The sequence below is a fragment of the Oncorhynchus mykiss genome, chromosome 11, assembly GCF_013265735.2.
Source record: "Oncorhynchus mykiss isolate Arlee chromosome 11, USDA_OmykA_1.1, whole genome shotgun sequence".
Taxonomy (NCBI): domain Eukaryota; kingdom Metazoa; phylum Chordata; class Actinopteri; order Salmoniformes; family Salmonidae; genus Oncorhynchus; species Oncorhynchus mykiss.
In genome coordinates, this window is record NC_048575.1 from 21,524,845 (window position 1) to 21,549,844 (window position 25,000).

A 25,000-nucleotide genomic window follows, 5' to 3' on the forward strand; every position below is an offset into this window, starting at 1 on the left:
AGGAACACAGGTACTTTAAAATACATCTGCATCCCTCTCTTGTCGACCATCCTTAATCTATTCTCCCCCATCGTGCTGTTCTGTTTCTACTCTCTTTATAAGAGTCTGAGCTTTCTTTATCACCACACTGTTCTTGTTTGAACTGAATATCCTTAGATACAAACACAATTGAACAGATATGGCCAAGAATATAGTTATATTCCTTCTAGTCTACTCGGTTGGATTCTACCTGGCTTTTGTTTTACCTTTGGATAACAAAAATGTTTGATGACTGGAAAATTGGACAATAGCACATGCGATGTTACCAAGACCAAGGATAAAGCTATTGTTTCATAGCTTTAGATTGCTTGGTCGTATATGGATGGTTGGTATGGTGACAAGTGGGAGGGTGGCAATGGTGCATTGTTTTGCTTTCAGATCTACACACGCACCCATATAGATGAATATGACTGATATTGTGGTTGTGTTTTCTCTCTCAGGGTTACCTAAGATGTTGGTGACCAGGAACTATTTTGGCGTGCCAAGTCCCATATGTGGCCCGCCCCTCAACATCCAGCAAGGTGACATCATCGAGCTGGTCTGTGCCGATCTACACAGCTCCTGGTGGCAGGTGAGAGAGACATCGGTGTGTGTGTGTGTGTGTTTATGTGCGTGTGTGTGTGTCTCGGTGTGTGGCAGGTGAAGTGTCACTTCTCTCCACCATGACATGTTACCTCCCTCTTGATCAAACCATGCTTTAACAAACTATTTCAGATGAAACTAAATAAATTGGTTTGTTCAATCAGTGAATCATGTGCACCATTGTGTAAACTGAAACATTAAGCCCTGCCCTGACCAGTGACATAACGTTGTTGTGTATCAGCACTGTACAGGTACACCTATTGAAAGACACACCTATTAGACTGGGACAATAACTAAATGAGCAATGTCGAAGGAAAACAAGTGTCATTTTCTAAGTCTTCTTTCTGTTGAACATTTCTGTTTAATTCTCACAATATTTAGTAATCAACATGGCTCTAATTGATTTTCTTAGACTGGTCTGTTTTGTTTGGCAGCTTATTCTAATCTGACTGTGCCTCTGCGCTGTGTGACTCCAGTGTGACTCCTGTGTGACTCCAGTGTGACTCCTGTGTGACTCCAGTGTGACTCCAGTGCATTTCTAGCTGCATTGTCTGTCTGTCACACACTGCTAAGGGTAACTGCACAGGGGGTGGCTAATCCACTGCTTTGTCAATTGTTGAAACTGTAGGTTTCAGCATGGCATTTTTACAGCAACACTGAAGAGCTGTCGTAAACATGGAGGGTACACACTGAAACTACACCCAGACAACACTGAACATTTCACCATGTTGTCGTGTGGGGGAAGTCTTATAACACACGTACGCACACGTATGCATGCACACACCCACAAACGCACACATTCTTCCATAATGTGACTTTAATCTGGGAGAACAATAACAGGCCTTCAGGAGCACGCCAGATGAGGGTGTGGGCATCACCGTCTTTGTGTACAGCTTACCCTGCCAATGTGTGTGTGTGTGCCTTTCCAAACCACACAGAGGCACACGCCCATTCAGACACCTTCCAGCTCATTGTTTGTGTGTTTTGGGCTAGCAGGCTGGCTGGCTAGCTGGATGGCTGGCTGGCTGAATGGATGGTTGAATGGCGTTACAACAGCAGCAGCAGGGAGGAAGGCTATTTGCTATTTCTGCTGTCTGCTCTGGCTCCGCCTGAATCCACGTGGGCCTAGATATAAAAGCTCTCTTCTCTCTCTCTCTCTCTCTCTGTCTCTCTCTCTCTCTCTCTCTCTCTCTCTCTCTCTCTCTCTCTCTCTTTCTCTCTCTCTCTCCCTCTCTCCCTCTCTCCCTCTCCCTTCCCAGCCCTCCCCTTTTTCTCACACTGTCCATTTTTACCTCTCCCACTTCCTTCCTGTCTCTCACTGGACTGGCTCAGTCAGACCCAGTGGAGTCAGAGACACTAGGTGTGATAGCCCAGGCTTTTCAGCACTGTCACTTTGCTGGCACAGCCTCACTATAGCTGGCATAGGCTGGGAGGTGTGTGTGTGTGTGCGCGCGCGCGTGTGTGTGTATTCATATGTGTGTATTTGTGTGTGTGTGTGTGGTGAGCGTCCTTTTTTATATTCCTACAGATTTATCTCTAGCATGGTATTTCGGGGGAGGTGTGCTGCCAAGCAGTGTACAATCACCTACCCATTAGCTGTTGAATGAAAGTTTTATATTTATCATTTAATATATTTCATTTAATTTGATATTCTGCAAAAAAAATACATCATTACATCATCACCTTTAGGTTACTTAATCTCTGTGACAGCGGACCGAATTATTGAATGCTCAGTATTCATCACCGTGGTAACCAGCAGACCATAATTCCTGTGCTGGTGCCAGACTAATATAATCGATCACTGTAATTTCATTTCCCCCCTTGGCTTGCGTCTGTTTACTCTAACAGGGTTAAGGCTTGATGATTATCACAAAACTCATCAGAGTCCCATAACCCCATAACCAATAGCAGAGCTTTCCAAGAGCACTGATAAAATGTGATTAGGCTAACTGTATCAGGGGCGCTTCAGGAGCACAGGCCTAACCAAATCAGATGGGCCCAAGTGCAGGAGGAAGAGGCTCAGATGTGTATATCCATGTGTGTGAAAGAGCCTTACAGAGATTAGGCAAGGAAACATAGTCCTAATGCAGAGCAGCATACTTGGGTTTTCATGGTGTGCACACACACACACACACACACACACACACACGTTAAATCAGCCAATGAGTCTGCATTGTATTACATGCTACTAGACTCCTTTCGAGTCATTACCATTGGGAGAGAACAAGTCCTCAGTCTCAGCTGTTCCTTAACTCAACTCCCTCCTCGAGCGATTATTTAAACAATAATTAACTTGGTTGCTCTCTCTCTCTCTCTCTCTCTCTCTCTCTCTCTCTCTCTCTCTCTCTTTCTCTCTCTCTCTTTCTCTCTCTCTCGCTCTCTCTCTCTCTCTCTCTCTCTCTTTCTCTCTCTTTCTCTCTCGCTCTCTTTCTCGGTCTCTCTCTCTCCCTCTCTTTCTCTGTCTCTCTGTCTCTGTCTCTTTCTCACTGTCTCTCTATCTCTCTCTCTCTGTCTCCCTCCCCCCTCCCTCCCTCTGTCTCCCTCTCTCTCTCTCTCTCTCTCTCTGCTGTGGTTTCAGGGCAAAATTCTGGCGACGAGAGAGGTCGGCTTCTTTCCAAGTGATGCCGTGAAGCCGTGTCCATGTGTAAGCTAAGCACTAAGCACCCATGTTAGAAGTGTTGTTGTAGCAGTAGAGTAGACGCGCGGGTGAGTAAGCAGGCAGATGAACATATTCTTTCAGGTGGTGAAACTGACACTGAGATGATTGATACTTCACTGTGTATTTTCACACTTCTAATCTTGATGATGAGTTGACTATGTAGTACTAGTGCAAAGAACTTACAACCTGTGTTGTAAGGCAAACAGGAGCGAGTTTGGGAAATGCTGTCCTAGGCTCTTATCTATGCTGTCCTAGGCTATCTATTACTAAATGCATTTGAAACATTTGCTGGTAGAAGTACATTTAGTGTATTTTTAATGATACCTTTATGACTTGATTGTGTCACTGGACGTCATGTTCCTTGTGAATCCACATTGCTGTAATGTGTCTGCTGTTAGTCTGACAGTATGACATTCACATGCTCAGCAGCTGCATCGATGGACTTTTACAACGACACAGATTAGATGACCTACAGGGCTCGCTGAATGCTTACACCATCATAAAGATAACAAGTACATTATCCTACTTCATTGGGGTCATAAGAACCACCTGTTTACGAAAAAAAAACAAAAAAAAAACATGACGTTTAAACGTATCTAGGGTAGCCCCGGACTACCGGCAACAAATAGACTACAGTTGACTTAGTTTGCCAATATGGGAAACTGACTTAGATGGATAAAAGTGAACTTGAGGTTGGGTGGGATTCATGGGAATGAAAGAACAACGGTTCACATGTTGCTCTCTCTCTCTCTCTCTCTCTCTCTTTCTCTCTCTCTCTCTCTCTCTCTTTCTCTCTCTCTCTCTCTCTCTCTCTCTCTCTCTCTCTCTCTCTTTCTCTCTTTCTCTCTTTCTCTCTCTCTCTGTCTCTTTCTCTCTTTCTCTCTTTCTCTCTCTCTCTTTCTCTCTCTCTCTCTCTATCTTTCACTCTCTCTCTGTCGCTCGTCTTTACCCCCAGGTCCCCAAACCTGTCGACTACTCCACACAACCTTGGTATGTTCATGTTCGCCTGGACCTCACCAAACTTGAATACAAAAATGCATGATAATGAACTCAAGTTACCACACCATTAATTATCAAGTTACCACACCATTATCAAGTTACCATACCATTAATTATCAAGTTACCACACCATTATCAAGTTACCATACCATTAATTATCAAGTTACCACACCATTAATTATCAAGTTACCATACCATTAATTATCAAGTTACCACACCATTAATTATCAAGTTACCATACCATTAATTATCAAGTTACCATACCATTAATTATCAAGTTACCACACCATTAATTATCAAGTTACCATACCATTAATTATCAAGTTACCATACCATTAATTATCAAGTTACCACACCATTAATTATCAAGTTACCATACCATTAATTATCAAGTTACCATACCATTAATTATCAAGTTACCACACCATTAATTATCAAGTTACCATACCATTAATTATGAAGTTACCATACCATTAATTATCAAGTTACCACACCATTAATTATCAAGTTACCACACCATTAATTATCAAGTTACCATACCATTAATTATCAAGTTACCATACCATGAATTATCAAGTTACCACACCATTAATTATTAAGTTACCATACCATTAATTATCAAGTTACCATACCATTAATTATCAAGTTACCACACCATTAATTATCAAGTTACCATACCATTAATTATCAAGTTACCATACCATTAGTTATCAAGTTACCATACCATTAATTATCAAGTTACCATACCATTATCAAGTTACCATACCATTAATTATCAAGTTACCATGCCATTAGTTATCAAGTTACCATACCATTAATTATCAAGTTACCATGCCATTAGTTATCAAGTTACCATACCATTATCAAGTTACCACACCATTAATTATCAAGTTACCATACCATTAATTATCAAGTTACCATACCATGAATTATCAAGTTACCATGCCTTTAGTTATCAAGTTACCATACCATTAATTATCAAGTTACCATACCATTGATTATCAAGTTACCATACCATTGATTATCAAGTTACCATACCATTAATTATCAAGTTACCATACCATTGATTATCAAGTTACCATACCATTATCAAGTTACCATACCATTGATTATCAAGTTACCATACCATTAATTATCAAGTTACCATATCATTAATTATCAAGTTACCACACCATTAATTATCAAGTTACCATACCATTAATTATCAAGTTACCATACCATTAATTATCAAGTTACCACACCATTAATTATCAAGTTACCATACCATTAATTATCAAGTTACCATACCATTAATTATCAAGTTACCACACCATTAATTATCAAGTTACCATACCATTAATTATCAAGTTACCATACCATTAATTATCAAGTTACCACACCATTAATTATCAAGTTACCACACCATTAATTATCAAGTTACCATACCATTAATTATCAAGTTACCATACCATGAATTATCAAGTTACCACACCATTAATTATCAAGTTACCATACCATTAATTATCAAGTTACCATACCATTAATTATCAAGTTACCACACCATTAATTATCAAGTTACCATACCATTAATTATCAAGTTACCATGCCATTAGTTATCAAGTTACCATACCATTAATTATCAAGTTACCATGCCATTAGTTATCAAGTTACCATACCATTATCAAGTTACCACACCATTAATTATCAAGTTACCATACCATTAATTATCAAGTTACCATACCATGAATTATCAAGTTACCATGCCATTAGTTATCAAGTTACCATACCATTAATTATCAAGTTACCATACCATTAGTTATCAAGTTACCATACCATTAATTATCAAGTTACCATACCATTGATTATCAAGTTACCATACCATTATCAAGTTACCATACCATTGATTATCAAGTTACCATACCATTAACTATCAAGTTACCATACCATTAATTATCAAGTTACCATACCATTAATTATCAAGTTACCATACCATTGATTATCAAGTTACCATACCATTATCAAGTTACCATACCATTGATTATCAAGTTACCATACCATTAATTATCAAGTTACCATATCATTAATTATCAAGTTACCATACCATTAATTATCAAGTTACCACACCATTAATTGTAGGCTATAGTTGAGTAAAATCCTTATTTGTGAGTGTAGGTTAGACTGTTTGGTAGTTGTTCTGTCACTAGATGTGTCCTCTGTGTTTCTCAGTATATCTAACCCCCCCTATTCAATTCAATGCTGCTTTATCTCCTCAGAGGCACTTACATTTATCATACTGTACGTGCTACCTGTGTATGAATATGTAGTTCTGTAACTGTCAGTGCCTCCTGGACTGTAGGTTTGCTGGGCCCATGGAGAGACTTCAGGCTGAGGCAGAGCTGATCAACAGAGGGAACAGCACCTACCTGGTCCGCCACCGGAGCCGCGAGTTCACAGAGTACGCCATCAGCATCAAGTAAGTGAGCAACATGGTACAGCACAGTACAGCATGGTACAGCACAGTGCAGCATGGTACATCACAGCACAGTATGGCACAGCACAGTACAGCATGGCACAGTATAGCATGGTACAGCACAGTACAGCATGGTACAGCACAGTACAGCATGGTACAGCACAGTACATCACAGCACAGCATGGCACAGCACAGTACAGCATGGCACAGTATAGCATGGTACAGCACAGTGCAGCATGGCACAGTATAGCATGGTACATCACAGTACAGCATGGCACAGTACAGCATGGTAAATCACAGTACAGCATGGCACAGTACAGCATGGTACAGCACAGTACAACATGGCACAGCACAGTACAACATGGCACAGCACAGTACAGCATGGCACAGTACAGTACAGCACAGTACAACATGGTACAGCACAGTACAGCATGGTACAGCACAGTACAACATGGCACAGCACAGTACAACATGGCACAGCACAGTACAGCATGGCACAGTACAGTACAGTACAGCACAGTACAGCAAAATACAATACAGTACAGCATGGCACAGTACAGTACAACATGGCACAGTACAGCACAGTACAGCACAGTACAGCACAGTACAGCAAAATACAATACAGTACAGCATGGCACAGCACAGTACAGCATGGCACAGTACAGTACAGTACAGCACAGTACAGCACAGTACAATACAGTACAGCATGGCACAGTACAGCACAGTACAGCACAGTACAGCAAAATACACTACAGTACAGCACAGTACAGCAAAATACAATACAGTACAGCATGGCACAGCACAGTACAGCATGGCACAGTACAGTACAGTACAACATGGCACAGTACAGTACAACATGACACAGTACAGCACAGTACAGCAAAATACAATACAGTACAGCACAGTACAGCAAAATACAATACGGTACAGCACAGTACAGCACAGTACAGCAAAATACAATACAGTACAGCACAGTACAGCACAGTACAGCAAAATACAATACAGTACAGCACAGTACAGCACAGTACAGCAAAATACAATACAGTACAGCACAGTACAGCAAAATACAATACAGTACAGCATGGCACAGCACAGTACAGCATGGCACAGTACAGTACAGTACAGCACAGTACAGCAAAATAGAATACAGTACAGCATGGCACAGTACAGAAAAATACAATACAGTACAGCACAGTACAGCAAAATACAATACGGTACAGCACAGTACAGCAAAATACAATACAGTACAGCACAGTACAACACAGTACAGCAAAATACAATACAGTACAGCACAGTACAGCAAAATACAATACAGTACAGCACAGTACAGCAAAATACAATACAGTACAACACAGTACAGCAAAATACAATACAGTACAGCATGGCACAGCACAGTACAGCATGGCACAGTACAGTACAGCACAGTACAGCAAAATACAATACAGTACAGCATGGCACAGTACAGTACAGTACAGTACAGCAAAATACAATACGGTACAGCACAGTAAAGGAAAATACAATACAGTACAGCACAGTACAGCAAAATACAATACGGTACAGCACAGTACAGCAAAATACAATACAGTACAGCACAGTACAACACAGTACAGCAAAATACAATACGGTACAGCACAGTACAGCAAAATACAATACAGTACAGCACAGTACAACACAGTACAGCAAAATACAATACAGTACAGCACAGTACAGCAAAATACAATACAGTACAGCATGGCACAGCACAGTACAGCATGGCACAGTACAGTACAACATGACACAGTACAGCACAGTACAGCAAAATACAATACAGTACAGCACAGTACAGCAAAATACAATACGGTACAGCACAGTACAGCACAGTACAGCAAAATACAATACAGTACAGCACAGTACAGCACAGTACAGCAAAATACAATACAGTACAGCACAGTACAGCACAGTACAGCAAAATAGAATACAGTACAGCATGGCACAGTACAGTACAGCATGGCACAGTACAGTACAGTACAGCACAGTACAGCAAAATAGAATACAGTACAGCATGGCACAGTACAGAAAAATACAATACAGTACAGCACAGTACAGAAAAATACAATACAGTACAGCACAGTACAGCAAAATACAATACGGTACAGCACAGTACAGCAAAATACAATACAGTACAGCACAGTACAACACAGTACAGCAAAATACAATACAGTACAGCACAGTACAGCAAAATACAATACAGTACATTATGGCACAGTACAGTACAGCACAGTACAGCAAAATACAATACAGTACAGCATGGCACAGTACAGTACAGTACAGTACAGCACAGTAAAGCAAAATACAATACAGTACAGCACAATACAGCACAGTACAGCACAGTACAGCATTCACAGCACAACACAGCACAGCACAGCACACACAGTATAGTACAGCACAGTCACACCCTGCAAATAGTCCTCTTAAAGCTTGCGTTAATTATTAGTTCTGTCAGTGCTAGTGAGATGCTAGTTCAGTCCTACCATTGACTTTCTGCACAGACTGTACTGTATGTTGCGCTGCTCTGGATAAGTGCATGGGCTGAAGGACGGCATTGGACAATACATACATTGTATTGTGCATTAAAAAGAAATGTACAAAATAATTACAACAATGAGGTGAGGCGTGCAGGAGTTACGATTCTGATAAGTGAGTGCTACAGTAGAGTGGTATTTGTTTTACGTGCTGTTTAGCATTGCTGCAAGCACATGTAAACCTCATGTGAGGTAGATGGGAAAATAACACTTTTGCATGTGATCACTGTATCATTTCAGTCCCCCCAGGCTGTTTGTATGCTGTAGATAGACAGATTACGGTCCTGTATGTTCAGACAGGTTGAAACCTGCCAATGATACGCAGGGTAAAAAAACTAGATGTTTTATTGTCACATACTCCAGATAGGTGCAGTGTTGTTTTACAAGGTCAGCCATAGTACCTAGTACATAGTTCTAGGTTTAAGTGCCTTGCCCAAGGGCACATCAGCAGATTTTTCATCAGCTCGGGCATTCAAACTAGTGTTCTTTCAGTTACAGGCCCAACGCTCTAACCGCTAGGCTACCTGCCACCGTAGGCTACCTGCCGCCGTTTCTGCCCCAAGTTGGGTTGCGACACTTCTTCCCTGAAGGGAGCCGGTAGAGCTGAGCGAGAGAGAGAGAGAGAGAGAGAGAGAGAGAGATAGAGAGAGAGAGAGCGCTGCTCTGAGAGGCTGCTTGAAACATTCCCTTCAACTCCACTTAATTCATCTCCTCCTTTTTCCTCTCTTACGAAGGCAGAGCTTTTCAATGCCTTCCAGTTTCACCAGAGCTGAAGTCTTAATTGCTCGCGTGTGAAGCATGCCACTGCAGCACTGGTGAAGAAACCCAGAGAGACTGTTAGACAGCCTGCTCAAGGTTATTTAATCCATCACAAAGAAAACGAGAGGAAAAGAGAAAGAAGAAAACTCTGCATCTGCGTGGAAACTTCATTAAGAAAGTGTTTGAAACAGACAATGCCCTATACTTGGCTCTGCATCACACTGCTGTGGTGTTGAGGCCCTGCCGCCTTCCTTCCACAAGCTACAGCGACTCCAGCCAAGAGGGTCCAGTCAGTCTAAATTAAGCTCTGGCATTTCAGTGTACAATAGGCCCGTCACTGGGGTTTGTTTTGGTGCGTAGAATATGGATTAGGCCATATTATTGGGGGATTACGGCTCTAAGAGGGAGATAAGAGGATAATAATGGAGACTAATAGAGATCAAGAGAGGACAGGGCTTTCTTTGAGAGAGACAGACAAAAGGGGGCTGACTCTATTGGCTCTGTGTCTCTATACCCTCCCCTCCTCCCTGCCCCACTCTGCCCTGCTGATACCCTCTAAATGGGGGCGACTGCCCTTCCATCAGCCCCCTCCCCTGGTCCCGTGAATACCAACTGGTAATGAGGAATGGTGCCCCTGTCAATCGACGTCTACACACATACACACACACACACACCCCTCTCCATCACTCTTGTGTCAGAAACCCAACCTGGTCTCAGGGCATTTCGTATGGAATGTATTCATTTGTGGGTATCCATCATCCATTTCATATGATATGTTACGAACAAATTCTAATTTGTTGTGGCTCACATTGGGTAGGGGGCTAACGCTAGCTTTAGCTATCTGGCTAACGTTAGCTAGGTTATGGGGTTATGGTTTCAGGTTCCTTAATGAACCTATTAAAACTCACGGACGATAAGTAAAGCTTAAACCAAGTTTGTTCTCCCATTGGGTCATACAGCTGCATAAGACATATACATATTTCCACCAGTGGTAATATATACCCCAATTTTGGTCTCCTCCTTCTCTCTAAACATTACATATTTAATACTAGGCAGGAAGTTACAATTGAAGTCGGAAGTTTACATACACTTAGGTTGGAGTCATTAAAACTTGTTTTTCAACCACTCCACAAATTTCTTGTTAATAACAAACTATAGTTTTGTCAAGTCGGTTAGGACATCTACTTTGTGCATGACAAAAAAAAGTAATTTTTCCAACAATTGTTTACAGACAGATTATTTCACTTATAATTCACTGTATCACAATTCCAGTGGGTCAGAAGTTTACATACACTAAGTTGACTGTGGCTTTAAACAGCTTGGAAAATTCGGGAGATTTATGTCATGGCTTTAGAAACTTCTGATAAGCTAATTGACATAATTTGAGTCAATTGGAGGTGTACCTGTGGATGTATTTCAAGGCCTACCTTCAAACTCAGTGCCTCTTTGCTTGACATCATGGGAAAATCAAAAGAAATCAGCCAAGACCTCAGAAAAAATATTGTGGACCTCCACAAGTCTGGTTCATCCTTGGGGGCAATTTCCAAACACCTGAAGGTACCGAATTCATCTGTACAAACAATAGTACGCAAGTATAAACACCATGGGACCACGCAGTCGTCATACCGCTCAGGAAGGAGACACGTTCTGTCTCCTAGAGATGAATGTACTTTGGTGGAAAAGTGCAAATCAATCCCAGAACAACAGCAAAGGACCTTGTGAAGATGTTGGAGGAAACAGGTACAAAATCTATATCCACAGTAAAATGAGTCCTATATCGACATAACCTGAAAGGCCGATCAGCAAGGAAGAAGCCACTACTTTTTGGAGAAATGTCTTCAGGTCTGATGAAACAAAAATAGAACTGTTTGGCCATAATGACCATCGTTATGCTTGGAGGATAAAGGGGGAGGATTGCAAGCCAAAGAACACCATCCCAACCGTGAAGCATGGGGGTGGCAGCATCATGTTGTGGATGTGCTTTCCTGCAGGAGGGACTGGTGCACATCACATAATAGATGGCTTCATGAGGGAGGAAAATTCTGTGGATATATTGAAGCAACATCTCAAGACATCAGTCAGGAAGTTTAAGCTTAGTGGCAAATGGGTCTTCCAAATGGACAATGACCCCAAGCATACTTCCAAAGTTGTGGCAAAATGGCTTAAGGACAACAAAGTCAAGGTATTGGAGTGGCCATCACAAAGCCCTGACCTCAATCCTATAGAAGATTTGCGGGCAGAACTGAAACAGTGTGTGCGAGCAAGTAGGACTACAACCTGACTCAGTTACACCAGCTCTGTCAAGAGGAATGGGCCAAAATTCCCCCAACTTATTGTGGGAAGCTTGTGGAAGGCTACCCAAAACGTTTGACCCAAGTTAAACAATTTAAAGGCAATGCTACCAAATACTAATTGAGTGTATGTAAACTTCTGACCCACTGGGAATGTGATGAAAGAAATAAAACCTGAACTACATCATTCTCTCTACTATTATTCTGACATTTCACACTCTTAAAATAAAGTGGTGATCTAACTGACCTAAGACAGGGACTTTTTACTAGGATTAAGTGTCAGGAACTGTGAAAAACTGAGTTTCAATGTATTTGGCTAAGGTGTATGTAAACTTCCGACTTCAACTGTAAGTGATACGGGACACAAACTGTTTCTTCTCCCTTAAGGTGACCTGACCTGACCTGACCTTGACCCCCTTTCTCACTAATCCACAGCTCTCCATCCTTATCAGTGCCTGCCAACATGTGATTATACTTCCTTTACTCAATACATTCCAAGCTTAATTACATCCACCATATACCTTCCTCCTACAGATAACCATTCACTTCTGGTGTAGACCCAGACTTTGGCACCCCTCATGTCTCCAGTATAACTGATGATTAACAATCTTTAAAGTTTAGAAAGCCGAACCCAAAGGTTAGGGGTTAAGGTTAGGAATTAGGTTAAAGGGTTAAGGTTAGGTTTAGGGGAAGGGTCAGCTGAAAGGGTTAAGGTTAGGATTAGGATTAGGGGAAAGGTTAGCTAACATGCTAAATAGTAGCAAAGTAATTCAAAAAGTAGCAAGTAGTTGAAAAGTTACTAATTAGCTGACATGCTAAAGTTGTCCATGCAGCGATTCAAACATGCAACTTTTGGGTTGCTAGACGTTTGCGTTATATGCCCACCCATCCAACCCTACCATTCACTCTCCTTTTGTTTTTGCCTTGATTAATCTTCTGTTTTATGTTAACATACCATTCGTAACATTTCATACTAATTAGCGTGTCCCTGGTTTACAGTTACTATGTAACGTGTAGTCTATGAGACCAGGCTGCAGAAACCTTTGGGCCCATGCATTACCATGGCAGCGGTCGCTCCGCATGGGTCTACTGGGGGATCGATCTCAATGATCACCAGAACATTACACTCATCCCTTATTCATGGCCCACAGGTACAGCAATGACGTGAAGCACATCAAGATCCTGACCAGAGATGCCTGCTTCCACATCGCAGAGAACAAGAAGTTCAGGAGTATATTAGTGAGTTTCCCTTTCACAGCAACACCTCTGCATTTCGCACATAAATAAATCACTCAGCGTTTCTTTAATTAAATGTCAAAACATGAATTTATTTTTAGCCCCTTGCTGTGTGAAAATAGCTCTGATTAGAGGTAGATTACTGGTGTGGTTTACTTTACTGCCCGTAGGCCTTGTAGAGAGTTATAGACAGGGATCGGTCCAGGGTGGATTGGATGTGTTCTCTCCCTTCTATTCACCCAGGATTGTGTTTCCTTCAGCTGCGGTTAGAAATGAGATTTTACTGTTAGTCCTACTCTGTACGTGTATGCTAGTTTTATTTCACCCAAACTTTTAATCTTCATATTAAGTTAATCATTTTGTTGATTTCATTTAATTGGTATTGGACAGAGGACATTTTAAAACAGATTTAGAATTATATAGAGCACACTACTATTTTTTCATAAATCATTTTCATGCCAATGGTATTGTTGTGTGAGGCTATTTGGCTAACTGTGAGAATGTGTGTGTGTGCCTGTGTGTGAATGTGCGTGTGCCTGTGTGTGTGTGTGTGTGTGTGTGTGTGTGTGTGTGTGTGTGTGTGTGTGTGTGTGTGTGTGTGTGTGTGGGTGTGTGTGTGTGTGTGTGTGTTACAGGAACTAATTGAGTACTACAAACACCATTCATTGAGGGAAGGCTTCAGAAGCCTGGACACCACACTGCAGTTCCCCTACAGAGAGCAGGAGAATGCTGCTATGCTCCACACCAACAGACCCGGAGGAAACAGTGAGTATAAAAACAACACAACACGAATCTAGAACCAAAAAGGGTTATTTGGCTCTCCCTATAGGAGAACCTTTGAAGAACCCCTTTTGGTTCCAAGTAGAACAATTTTGGGTTCCCAAAGACCTAAAAAAGGATTCTATCTGGAACCTGAAATGGTTCTCCTATGGGGACAGCCGCAGAACCCTTTTGGAACCCTTTTTTCAGTGTTCACATTAAGGCACTGCCTCCTTTAGGTCTGTAGTCAGGACCTGTAAATAACAATCAAACACTTCATCATTGAATTTCGGTTCCTATCATGGGATGACTGCCTACCGTGATGCTGAATACTAACCTCCCAGGAGAGATAGTTGGCTAGGTACATTCATGCATGGTTTTGTTTTGGATAAGCTCTTTGCTGAGACAGTGAAAATACAAATTATACTGTATACTGCTCTTTCTTTTTACTGTCTAGAGACGGGATGGTCTAGTGGCAGTTCTAGAAACAGGCTTTTTACTGTCTAGAGACGGGATGCAGGTCTAGTGGCAGTTCTAGAAACAGGCTTTTTACTGTCTAGAGAAGGGATGGTCTACTGGCAGTTCTAGAAACAGGTTTTTTACTGTCTAGAGAAGGGATGGAGGTCTAGTGGCAGTTCTAGAAACAGGCTTTCTACTGTCTAGAGAAGGGATGCAGGTCTAGTGGCAGTTCTAGAAACAGGCTTTTTACTGTCTAGAGAAGGGATGGAGGTCTAGTGGCAGTTCTAGAAACAGGCTTTTTACTGTCTAGTGAAGGGATGCAGGTCTAGTGGCAGTTCTAGAAGCAGGTTTAGTAGAAAAAACAGGAGAGTTTGTTATGAACAGTACCACAGAAACCTGGCTTAGAATGGTGTTGCTATGGCTGCGATAGCTGGCTGATAAGTCTTGGGTAAAGAGTGTGTGCTGGGTGACATTTCAATGTGAGCACAGCAACACACCTGGAGAGAGGACAGGTGGTTCACAGGATGATTATGATTGCTCCAATTTCAATCTCTCATTCAATCTCTCATTGGCAGATTTAATTAGTCATTAGCTGGTCGTTTTTGTTGCTTAGAATATGTTGTATGACGAAACAAATGACATTTTGAACAGTTTGTTTTGGAATAGTTGTATAGTGAAATTAGCAAGACATTGGCTCAAAAATGTGTACTATAATCAAATAGTGTATAGTATCTGACACTTTCTGTGGTTTGTGGACTGGTTTGTGGACTGGTTTTTTGACTGATTTGTGGACTGGTGTGTGGACTAGTGTGTGGACTGGTTTGTGAACTGGTGTGTGGACTGGTTTGTGGACTGATTTGTGGACTGGTTTGTGGACTGGTGTGTGAACTGATTTGTGGACTGGTGTGTGAACTCATGTGTGAAGTGGTTGTGAACTGGTTTGTGGACTGGTTTGTGAACTGGTTTGTGGACTGGTGGGTGGACTGGTTTGTGAACTGATGTGTGGACTGGTTTGTGGACTGATTTGTGAACTGGTTTGTGGACTGGTTTGTGAACTGATTTGTGGACTGGTTTGTGGACTTGTGTGTGGTCTGGTTTGGGAACTGGTTTGTGGACTGGTTTGTGGATCGATTTTGTGGACTGGTGTGTGAACTGGTTTGTGAACTGGTTTGTGGACTGGTTTGTGGACTGGTGTGTGGACTGGTTTTGTGGACTAGTTTGTGGACTGGTGTGGGACTGGTTTTGTGGACTAGTTTGTGGACTGGTGTGTGGACTGGTTTTGTGGACTAGTTTGTGGACTGGTTTGTGGACTGATTTTGTGGACTGGTTTGTGGACTGATTTTGTGGACTGGTGTGTGGACTGGTTTTGTGGACTAGTTTGTGGACTGGTGTGTGGACTGGTTTTGTGGACTGGTTTGTGGACTGGATGGTTCTGAATCTGTTTCTAGTTCTAGTTTTAATAGAAGTGATTCTCAATCAGAGTCAGAATATAGTGGTGGTCCCTGTCAGTTAAAACGGTGTTAGTAGCACTGTGTTACTGTATATCATGAATACTGGATAGTCCCGTACTGCTGTTACAGCGTGGATAAGAAGACAGCAGAGACAGAGAAGTGGCTTGTTGGACCCCATTGGTGAGGAAGGGGTTAAATGCAGTACCCGACGCCGGCAGCACACCCGCAGCACTGGAGCCTCTCTCTGGGGTTGATGGAGAGTTTATGACGCATCGCAATCAGTGCTGAGATTAGATTTCATTGTAGCACCATATGTCACCGTGTGAAAAGCGCAAGAAAAACTCCCAGGATTCGCTGAAGGTCGTGTTGCAAGTGCTGGGGAAACAAGACAGAACAGAAAGGAAGAGGATCATAGGGAGTCAGAAGCTGGATGCTGCATGTCTCACTTTTCATTTCGCTTGTCACTCAAATGGCTCTTGAATGTCTCTCGGCCTAAAAACAAACACACATACAGAGAGGAAGGATGGAGAACAACACTTCCCTCACTGAGAGAATTGAATTCCAACCTGTTTGTTTTCTCTCTCTCTTTTTGTTATCTCTCCTTCGCTCTCCCTGTCTCTCATCCTCTCCTTCTCTCTCATCCTCTCTCCTTCTCTCTCCTCCTCTCTCCTCCTCTCTCATCTATCCTTCTCTCTCCTTCTCTCTCATCCTCTCTCCTTCTCTCGCCTCCTCTCTCCTCCTCTCTCCCCCTCTCTCATCTATCCTTCTCTCTCATCCTCTCTAAGGCCCCGACTCATAGAATTCAGCTCCATTCTTTACTTGTAAATCACTCTTTTGTTCAGTTGTTCATTTCTACCAGCATGGCTGAAATGCCAATGCAGTTTATGTTCTGTTTTGGACATGACTCTGCTGTGTATGTCTACATATCTCAAAACCCTCCTGGTCCCTGTCGATTTATACCATCATCAACCCTAGCAGCATCAGACTTCCCAGTTGGAAAATGGAATGAGCAGGATGGAATAAGCAGGATGGAATAAGCAGGATGGAATAAGCAGGATGGAATAAGCAGGATGGAATAGGCAGGATGGAATAAGCAGGATGGAATAAGCAGGATGGAATAAGCAGGATGGAATAGGCAGGGTGGAATAAGCAGGATGGAATAGGCAGGATGGAATAAGCAGGATGGAATAAGCAGGATGGAATAAGCAGGATGGAATATGGAATAAGCATGATGGAATAGGCAGGATGGAATAGGCAGGATGGAATAAGCAGGATGGAATAAGCAGGATGGAATAAGCAGGATGGAATAGGCAGGATGGAATAAGCAGGATGGAATAAGCAGGATGGAATAAGCAGGATGGAATATGGAATAAGCAGGATGGAATAGGCAGGAAGTTTGGCAAACCAGGGAATTTGGAGAAAGTTACTGGGTGACAACCTTAATCAACTCTCTTGGGGACCTTAGCATCGCTGGTGGTCCATCACACATGGGTAATATGTAGGTTATTACCTGCATGATACAGTATGTGTCTAGAGGAAGCTGGCTCCTCAGAGGACACAGTATGCGGAAGGAAACAAGGAAACATATTTCCTGCAGAGGAGAGAGAGATATAACCTACAGATATTAAAATGCTCATCAGATTTCTCCTCTGATCTCCCTCGCTGTGATAGAAACCAGGCTTGGCTTTCAATGAGCGTCTTTCTAATATCAATTTTTAGAGGATATGCTTGCGAGAGTTGACCAGGGAGTCTGGTTGGTGGTGGGTATGTTGCTTGCGTGCCCGCACACTCGTGTGTGTGTGTGTGTGTGTGTGTGTGTGTGTGTGAAGTTCGTATTCATATGATTATGACCCAACACAGCAGACAGTGGGTTGTTAGTCTGGATAGGCAGCGGTGGCTCATGAATAAAATGTCTCTGTGTGAGGCTGCATAGCAGCAGTCGTTAGGCCTGTGACTGTGAGCAGGGTAAACATATTGCATGGTTGACATCAGCTCTGTTGCATTGCTCTGGGCCTGCTGGTCAGACGGGGATTCATATGGTAGCAGGATGAGGGCCAGAACTGCCAGAGCGGATAGCAGGTGCATGGGGTGGAAGGGTGCTTGAGAGGGGTAAACACGCGCACACACACACAGTCTGGACACAAAGAAACACAGTTGGGTAAATTTCATTTCAATGCTATTAATGTCAATTCAATATCTCATAAAATATGAATGGGCAGCGTTTGAAAAATGTACTGTATGTTAAATAAATCAACGTGTCCATTTATCGGAAATCAACACATTCTTAAAAGGAATGGACATTTTCGAATAACTGATTTGAACTTCAGTTCTGTCCCTGGATGGGTTTTTGAATAGAAATGGAAAGTAGTCCAGCACAGCATTCTACGGGGGGACCATCATTTAGCTCAGTGAAGATGCTGTAGTTGTTTGGGTTTCTGGTCAGAGGATATTTTCATGTCCTATCAAACTGCACTGTTCTGCTGCCAGCTACTTATTTTGCCTGTAAACTTTGAGTTGGGATTAAACATGCTTTCCCTTCGCTTCTCTCTCCTTTATTCTACCCTCCCCTCTTCCCCTCCACTCCTCTACCCTGCTTTCTCCACTTTCCTCCCCTCTTCCCCTCTACTCCTCTACCCTGCTTTCTCCCCTTTCCTCCCGTCTTCCCCTCCACTCCTCTACCATGCTTTCTCCCCTTTCCTCCCCTCTTCCCCTCTACTCCTCTACCCTGCGTTCTCCCATTTCCTCCCCTCTTCCCCTCCACTCCTCTACCCTGCTTTCTCCCATTTCCTCCCCTCTTCCCCTCCACTCCTCTACTCTGCTTTCTCCCCTTTCCTCCCCTCTTCCCCTCCACTCCTCTACCCTGCTTTCTCCCCTTTCCTCCCCTCTTCCCATACACTCCTCTACCCTGCTTTCTCCCCTTTCCTCCCCTCTTCCCCTCCACTCCTCTACCCTGCTTTACCCCCCCCTCTCCCCTGCCCCTCCCCTGCCATAGCCCCATTGCTCTGTGGGCTGACTTATGTAACTCCTGCCGGCTACAGCTTTGTTCCTCCCTCCTCCGCTCCTTTCTGGTCAGGTACAGGTACCACTTTTTATTTCTTCTCCTTTCATTTTGGGCCCTGACTGTTTAGCATGCGCAGTGGGCCACATCTCACATCTCAGCTCCCTCCATCTCTCTGTGTGTGTGTGTGTGTGTGTGTGTGTGTGTGTGTGTGTGTGTGTGTGTGTGTGTGTGTGTGTGTGTGTGTGTGTGTGTGTGTGTGTGTGTGTGTGTGTGTGTGTGTGTGTGTGTGTAGGTGTGTGTGTGTGTGTGTGTAGGTGTGTGTCTGTGTGCATGTGTATACATAGCGTTTGTTTGTATTTGTGTTACCACCAAGATATGGCCCAAGTAGATTGACCCTGACTGGGTCATCATATCACACCCCAGTGACCCTGAATGACACCTCTGCAGACCAATCAAAATGCCCTATTTAAGCTGTCAGGCCAGTGAAGCATCTTTCCACAGCAGGAGTAGTATTACAGTCCAAACCTGCCAGAGCTAACCAGCTCCAGTTCCATATCTGTCTTTCCCCATTGTTATCTTACTGTGTGCATGACTGCAGCTCATAGACAGACAGACAGACAGACAGACAGACAGACAGACCGGTCTACACCTTGTCTTCACAAGCCAAGGTATTTCACATCAGCAACAGCAGACACACACACACACACACACACACACACACACACACACACACACACACACACACACACACACACACACACACACACACATGCCCACACAGTCAGCCAGCCAGCCTGCCTTTCTCTCTCTCTCTCTCTCTCTCTCTCTCTCTCTCTCTGTCTCTCTCTCTCTCTCTCTCTCTCTCTCTCTCTCTCTCTCGCCCCCCCCCCCCCCCCCCTCTCTTTCTCTCCTGGCTGTATTTCAGATGGGATGTGTTGAAGCATCATAATAAAACAAAGCTATGGTCTAATCACAGCACTGTACTGTACAATACACATAGAACATGTATGAGGACATAATTGTGTGTATGCAGTCTATGGTCTGTTAAAGATAACGTAGCATCCAAGTAGAGACAGATTGGAGGAACCTTTGAGTGTTCCTCCCTTCAAACGCTCTGGTTTGTAATTAACCCAGCCACCCGTTTGAGTGTGGATTACGCTGTTGACACAATCAAGCCCACAATCAAAACACTTCCTTTGGACCTGGCTTTGCACATATCATTTATTTAAATGGGGCTGGACTAGAACAGGGGGAAAAGGGGGGAGAGAGAAGAGAGTGATGCGATTATGCACGCCTCCACATCTCCCTCCAGACGGTGTCTGTCTGGGGTGAAAGAGAGGATAACATCCATCTCAGTGTGAGAGAGAAATATGAGTTGGTCTTATGTAGAAGCTGACTTCTTACTTTGAAGTGTATGATTAATCATCCCTCTCGTTTTCTTTTCTCTTTCTCTCTTCACTCCTTTATTTGCTTTTTTCTCTCTCTCTCTCTCTCTCTCTCTCTCTCTCTCTCTCTCTCTCTCTCTCTCTCTCTCTCTCTCTCTCTTTCTCTCCCTCTCTCTCTCTCTCTCTCTCTCTCTCTCTCTCTCTCTCTCTCTCTCTCCCTCTCTCTCTCTCTCCTCTCTCTCACTGTCTCTCTCTCTCTATCTATCCCTCTCTCTTTCTCCCCCCCCTCTCTCGCTCTCTCTCTCTCTTCCCCTTCTCTCTTTTTCTCCCCCTCTCTTCTCTCTCTCCACAGTGTTCACCCCTAAGGTGATGGGTGTGGCGATTGCCCGCTATGACTTCAGCTCCAGGGACACCAGAGAGCTGTCTCTACAGGAGGGAGATGTAGTCAAGATCTACACCAAGTCAGGAGCCAATGGCTGGTGGAGGGGAGAGGTCAGCGGCAGGGTGAGTGGTCCCTCCAGACGCCAATCAATCTCTCCATCCAATCACCTATCTGTTATCCCTGTGGGGAGGTGTTCCCACTGGGGAATTTTTTTTGAATCAACATTGTTTCCACGTCATTTCAACCCCAAAAAATCTGCGTGATGACGTTGAATCAATGTGGAAAATGTATTTGATTTTCAAAAAGGGCATTTAGTATTTTATTACCCAACTTTTAATGATATGGTAAAATGTATTTATTGATTTCACGTTGAATTCACGTAAGTTGAAATGAAAACTACACGTTGCCCAGTGGGTCTCAGATAATGTGTGTGAGTGTGTTTGTTCGAGCTGCTGTGTAGAACTGAGATCTGTCCCTGTTATTGAGCCCTGGTGTCTGTCTGTCTGTTGACTCTGCTCTAGTGATCACTAAACAGTGTTCTGGAGCAGAGCACTGCACTGCTGCCCGTCTTCAGAGTGGAATAGATGGATCGGTGCTAGCTAGTATCGCAATACTCTAAATGCCATTGTGGTTGTGGGAATAGAGCTTCTCTCTCTCTAGTGAGTCATATAATACGAGGAAGTAGGCTGGTGAAGGACTGCTGCTGGATGCTATTATCCCTGCACAGCTGTAGCCTTCACAGACAATAAGCTAACATGCTAACTCGTTTCAGCTTACTGGTTAGCTTTTTAACTGGATAAAAAGCTAACTGGTTAACTGGCTAATAGGCTAATCACTCTGCCAGATGCCTATTGAAAAGTACCACCATCATAAGCCACTCAGGTGTCGTCTTAATGGCTGGTAACAACAGGCCACAAACACCCACACACACAGTGCCGCTATATTTTTAACAATCATTTTTCTTCTTTTTATCGCAGGTGGGCTGGTTTCCATCTACCTATGTGGAAGAAGGAGAGGAGTGAGAAAGAAAAATACTGTTTGGTTTAGTACTGGACCCTTTATGGTTGATCTGACAGATTGCTGAGATGGGACTTCCTTATCTGGGATTCCAGCCCTCCTATTGGCTGTTAAGTCAGTGACGTCCCAGAGACCTTTGGGAAAAGAGGGGTTTCTCGATGAACTAGTTACTGGTTCTCTCTGCAACTGACTAATGACTGGTTCTCTCTGCAACTGACTAATGACTGGTTCTCTCTGCAACAGACTAATGACTGGTTCTCTCTGCAACAGACTAATGACTGGTTCTCTCTGCAACAGACTAGTGACAGGTTCTCTCTGCTCTGCTCCACCACTTCAACAGCTTTGTTGTCAGCAGGGGAAGGACCTTTGCCAGATCCCAGCTCTCTCCTTCCATCCCTCCCTCTCTTCCTCGCTCCCTCTGTCAATACTGCTACCACAAGTTGTCGCTGAAATATTTAAATGCTGCCCATCCATCTATCCATCCATCCATTTATCCATCCGTCCACACCACCCAGAATATAGCTAAGACTGTCTAAGGATTTGGAAAAGTGAAAGAGAAAAGAGAGGGAGAGAGAAGAGACACACACACACAGGGTGGCAAGTAGCCTTGTGGTTTAACCACTGAAAGGTCGCTAGTTCGAGTCCCCAAGCCGACAAGGATAAAAATCTGTCAATGTGACCATGAGCAAGCTACTTAACCCTAATGCTGTCATGAAACGCCTCCCACACCCATCCTCACAGATTACAATCTCTGTCATTGAACACGACACACGCACAGGTTAACTTTTATTGGGATGAATCTGGTCCTGGAGGCAGAGCTGAGCGGGTTTCGTTAGCTGGTCCAGCCACAAAGTCAAAATTGTTTATATCGCTTTTTTATTTTTATTTAGGGTTAGGCACAAGGTTAGCAGTGGGATTAAGGTTAGGGTTAATATTAGGGATTAGAGATTTTATTACTTTTTGGCTGTGGCAGCTAGCGACCACCCTGCAGAGCTGCCTCTAGTACATGAGTCATCCCAGTAAATACCAACCTGCCACACACACAAAAGATGAGAGAGAGGGATGTTGGGGGATATCATCGCCACCCCGCCCCTCATGTTCTCATCTCTCCAGCTGTACAGCAGGCTGGGTTAGGGGCTGTCGCTGTGGGTTGATCTGATAGGGACCTGGCTGGTTTGTCAGGGAACAAGCTAGTGATGTGATGCTCTGATTGGCCTGTAAACACGGTCTCCTGTTACCCCTACTGATGGGGCCTCCAGCCCTCTGTCTTCTGTATCTTTCTTTCTTCCTCTCTCTTTCTCCCTTTCTCTTTCTCCCTCTCTCTTTCTCCCTCTCTCTTTGTCTCTCTCTCTTTCTCCCTCTCTCTTTGTCTCTCTCTCTTTCTCCCTCTCTCTTTGTCTCTCTCTCTTTGTCTCTCTCTCTTTCTCCCTTTCTCTTTCTCTTCTTTTAACCCCCCCTTTCCTCCCATTTCTTCTTCTCCTTTTCTCTCTCCACTCTCCCCTCCCCTCTCCCCGGAAGGGGGTTTCCAGTAGACGTTCCAGGCAGTGCCTTCCTTCCTTCATAATCCTCTAATGTGAGGGATTTAGCAACATTTGAGGGAATAATGACTTCACTCAGAAACACACTCAGGCAGGCGGATCAGGCCGTATAATAATGTAAAAGTCACCACAGACAATGCAGTGTAATAGTCAGTACAGAAGGAAATGGGAGGTGATGCTCGCCAAATCACAGCTCACACCAGTGATCAGTGTTTTCACTCATACGGCTTTTTAGTCCCAATGCAATTGCACCAGGATCTGTTTGCCATAGTCTGAACCCTCTGACTTTGATTGACAGGTTTATGCTATGCCACAGTGTGTTAATTACTGTTCTGTGAGGTGATAGTTCAGGTGGTGGCGTCTGGGAGGAGAGCTGCAGGACAAAGACACACGCGGGCACAAACACACACACCGCACAGCCATAACCATCTTCAGTTCACCCATTCATCACCCATACATACTCCATAGTATAATATTGAATGATCATACAGTACATACGTGATGTATATATTATTATAACGATTATATTGTGCAACAAAACATATGCAATCATCAGGGTTATTACTATAAAGGGGAGGTATTCAATGCCTCAGCAATGTCCCTGTCTTCTGGGTCGTATTCACTAGGCACCAAATTGGAGCAAGCAGACTTAAACAGAAATGGACTACCTGAACAATAATCAACGCTCATATTCGTTTTCAATTGTTTTGCTACGGTGTGCACTAATGAATACAACCCTGCTGTCTTCCTGTGGTTCTTTTGTGTGTTGATGCTGGTCATTGAGGCACAAAATGGATTATGATGTGAATCTGGTCCTCAGAATGCTGGGAAATGTAGTGTTTTACAATACTGTATGTCGCAAGGGAAAGTAGTGTTTGAACTGTAGTAAGGAATAAGTGTAGTGAAAGACTGTCCTCTCCTGTGACTCTCCTGTGACTCTCCTGTGACTCTCCTGTGACTCTCCTGTGACTCTCCTGTGACTCTCCTGTGACTCTCCTGTGCTTATTTGAACTGTTTCCCAGCACAATGGCATTATGCTTTTTTGAAGTGAAGGCAGCTCAAATTCCAGCTGAACTATTGGTTTCATTTGTTTTAATGTGCAAGCCATCTGGATAATGTCTTGATATGATGAAATGTGTATAAGAGATGTATTTTTTATTTTTGAATTGTTTTGATGGAATGTGATAGTGTGTGTACAGGTTGCATTGTGAAGTGTCCCCATCCACCCCAACTCTGTTTTCTAACTGCAGTGCATGTTAGCTACCACCAGATGGCAGCAGCATAAGCACATCTTTCCCCTCACCTCTTTCTCTGCATGTCTCTCCTCCACCTTCAACCATGCTTTACTTATGGTCTCTGGGGGTTGTTTGAATTCATTATGAGATAATTTAGGAGTTGCCTTTAAAATGATAGCCCCACCATAAACATAACAG

General features: G+C 43.3%; 1 protein-coding gene across 2 annotated transcripts in view; it reads left to right on the forward strand.

Moving 5' to 3' along the window:
- Positions 1-25,000, forward strand: part of LOC110536585 (guanine nucleotide exchange factor VAV3) — a 127,449-nt gene that overhangs the window by 101,421 nt on the left and 1,028 nt on the right. The window contains exons 20-28 of one of the 2 annotated variants that reach the window (XM_036935164.1): positions 480-610; positions 3,200-3,265; positions 4,236-4,270; positions 6,615-6,731; positions 13,491-13,578; positions 14,211-14,340; positions 19,237-19,317; positions 20,983-21,134; positions 21,990-25,000. The exon at positions 21,990-25,000 is cut by the window's right edge and continues 1,028 nt beyond it. In XM_036935164.1, coding sequence (XP_036791059.1) covers positions 480-610; positions 3,200-3,265; positions 4,236-4,270; positions 6,615-6,731; positions 13,491-13,578; positions 14,211-14,340; positions 19,237-19,317; positions 20,983-21,134; positions 21,990-22,034 — 845 coding nt within the window. In that variant the 3' untranslated portion in view covers positions 22,035-25,000. The remainder of the gene's footprint in view (positions 1-479; positions 611-3,199; positions 3,266-4,235; positions 4,271-6,614; positions 6,732-13,490; positions 13,579-14,210; positions 14,341-19,236; positions 19,318-20,982; positions 21,135-21,989) is intronic. The other variant, XM_036935166.1, reaches the window with a different exon arrangement.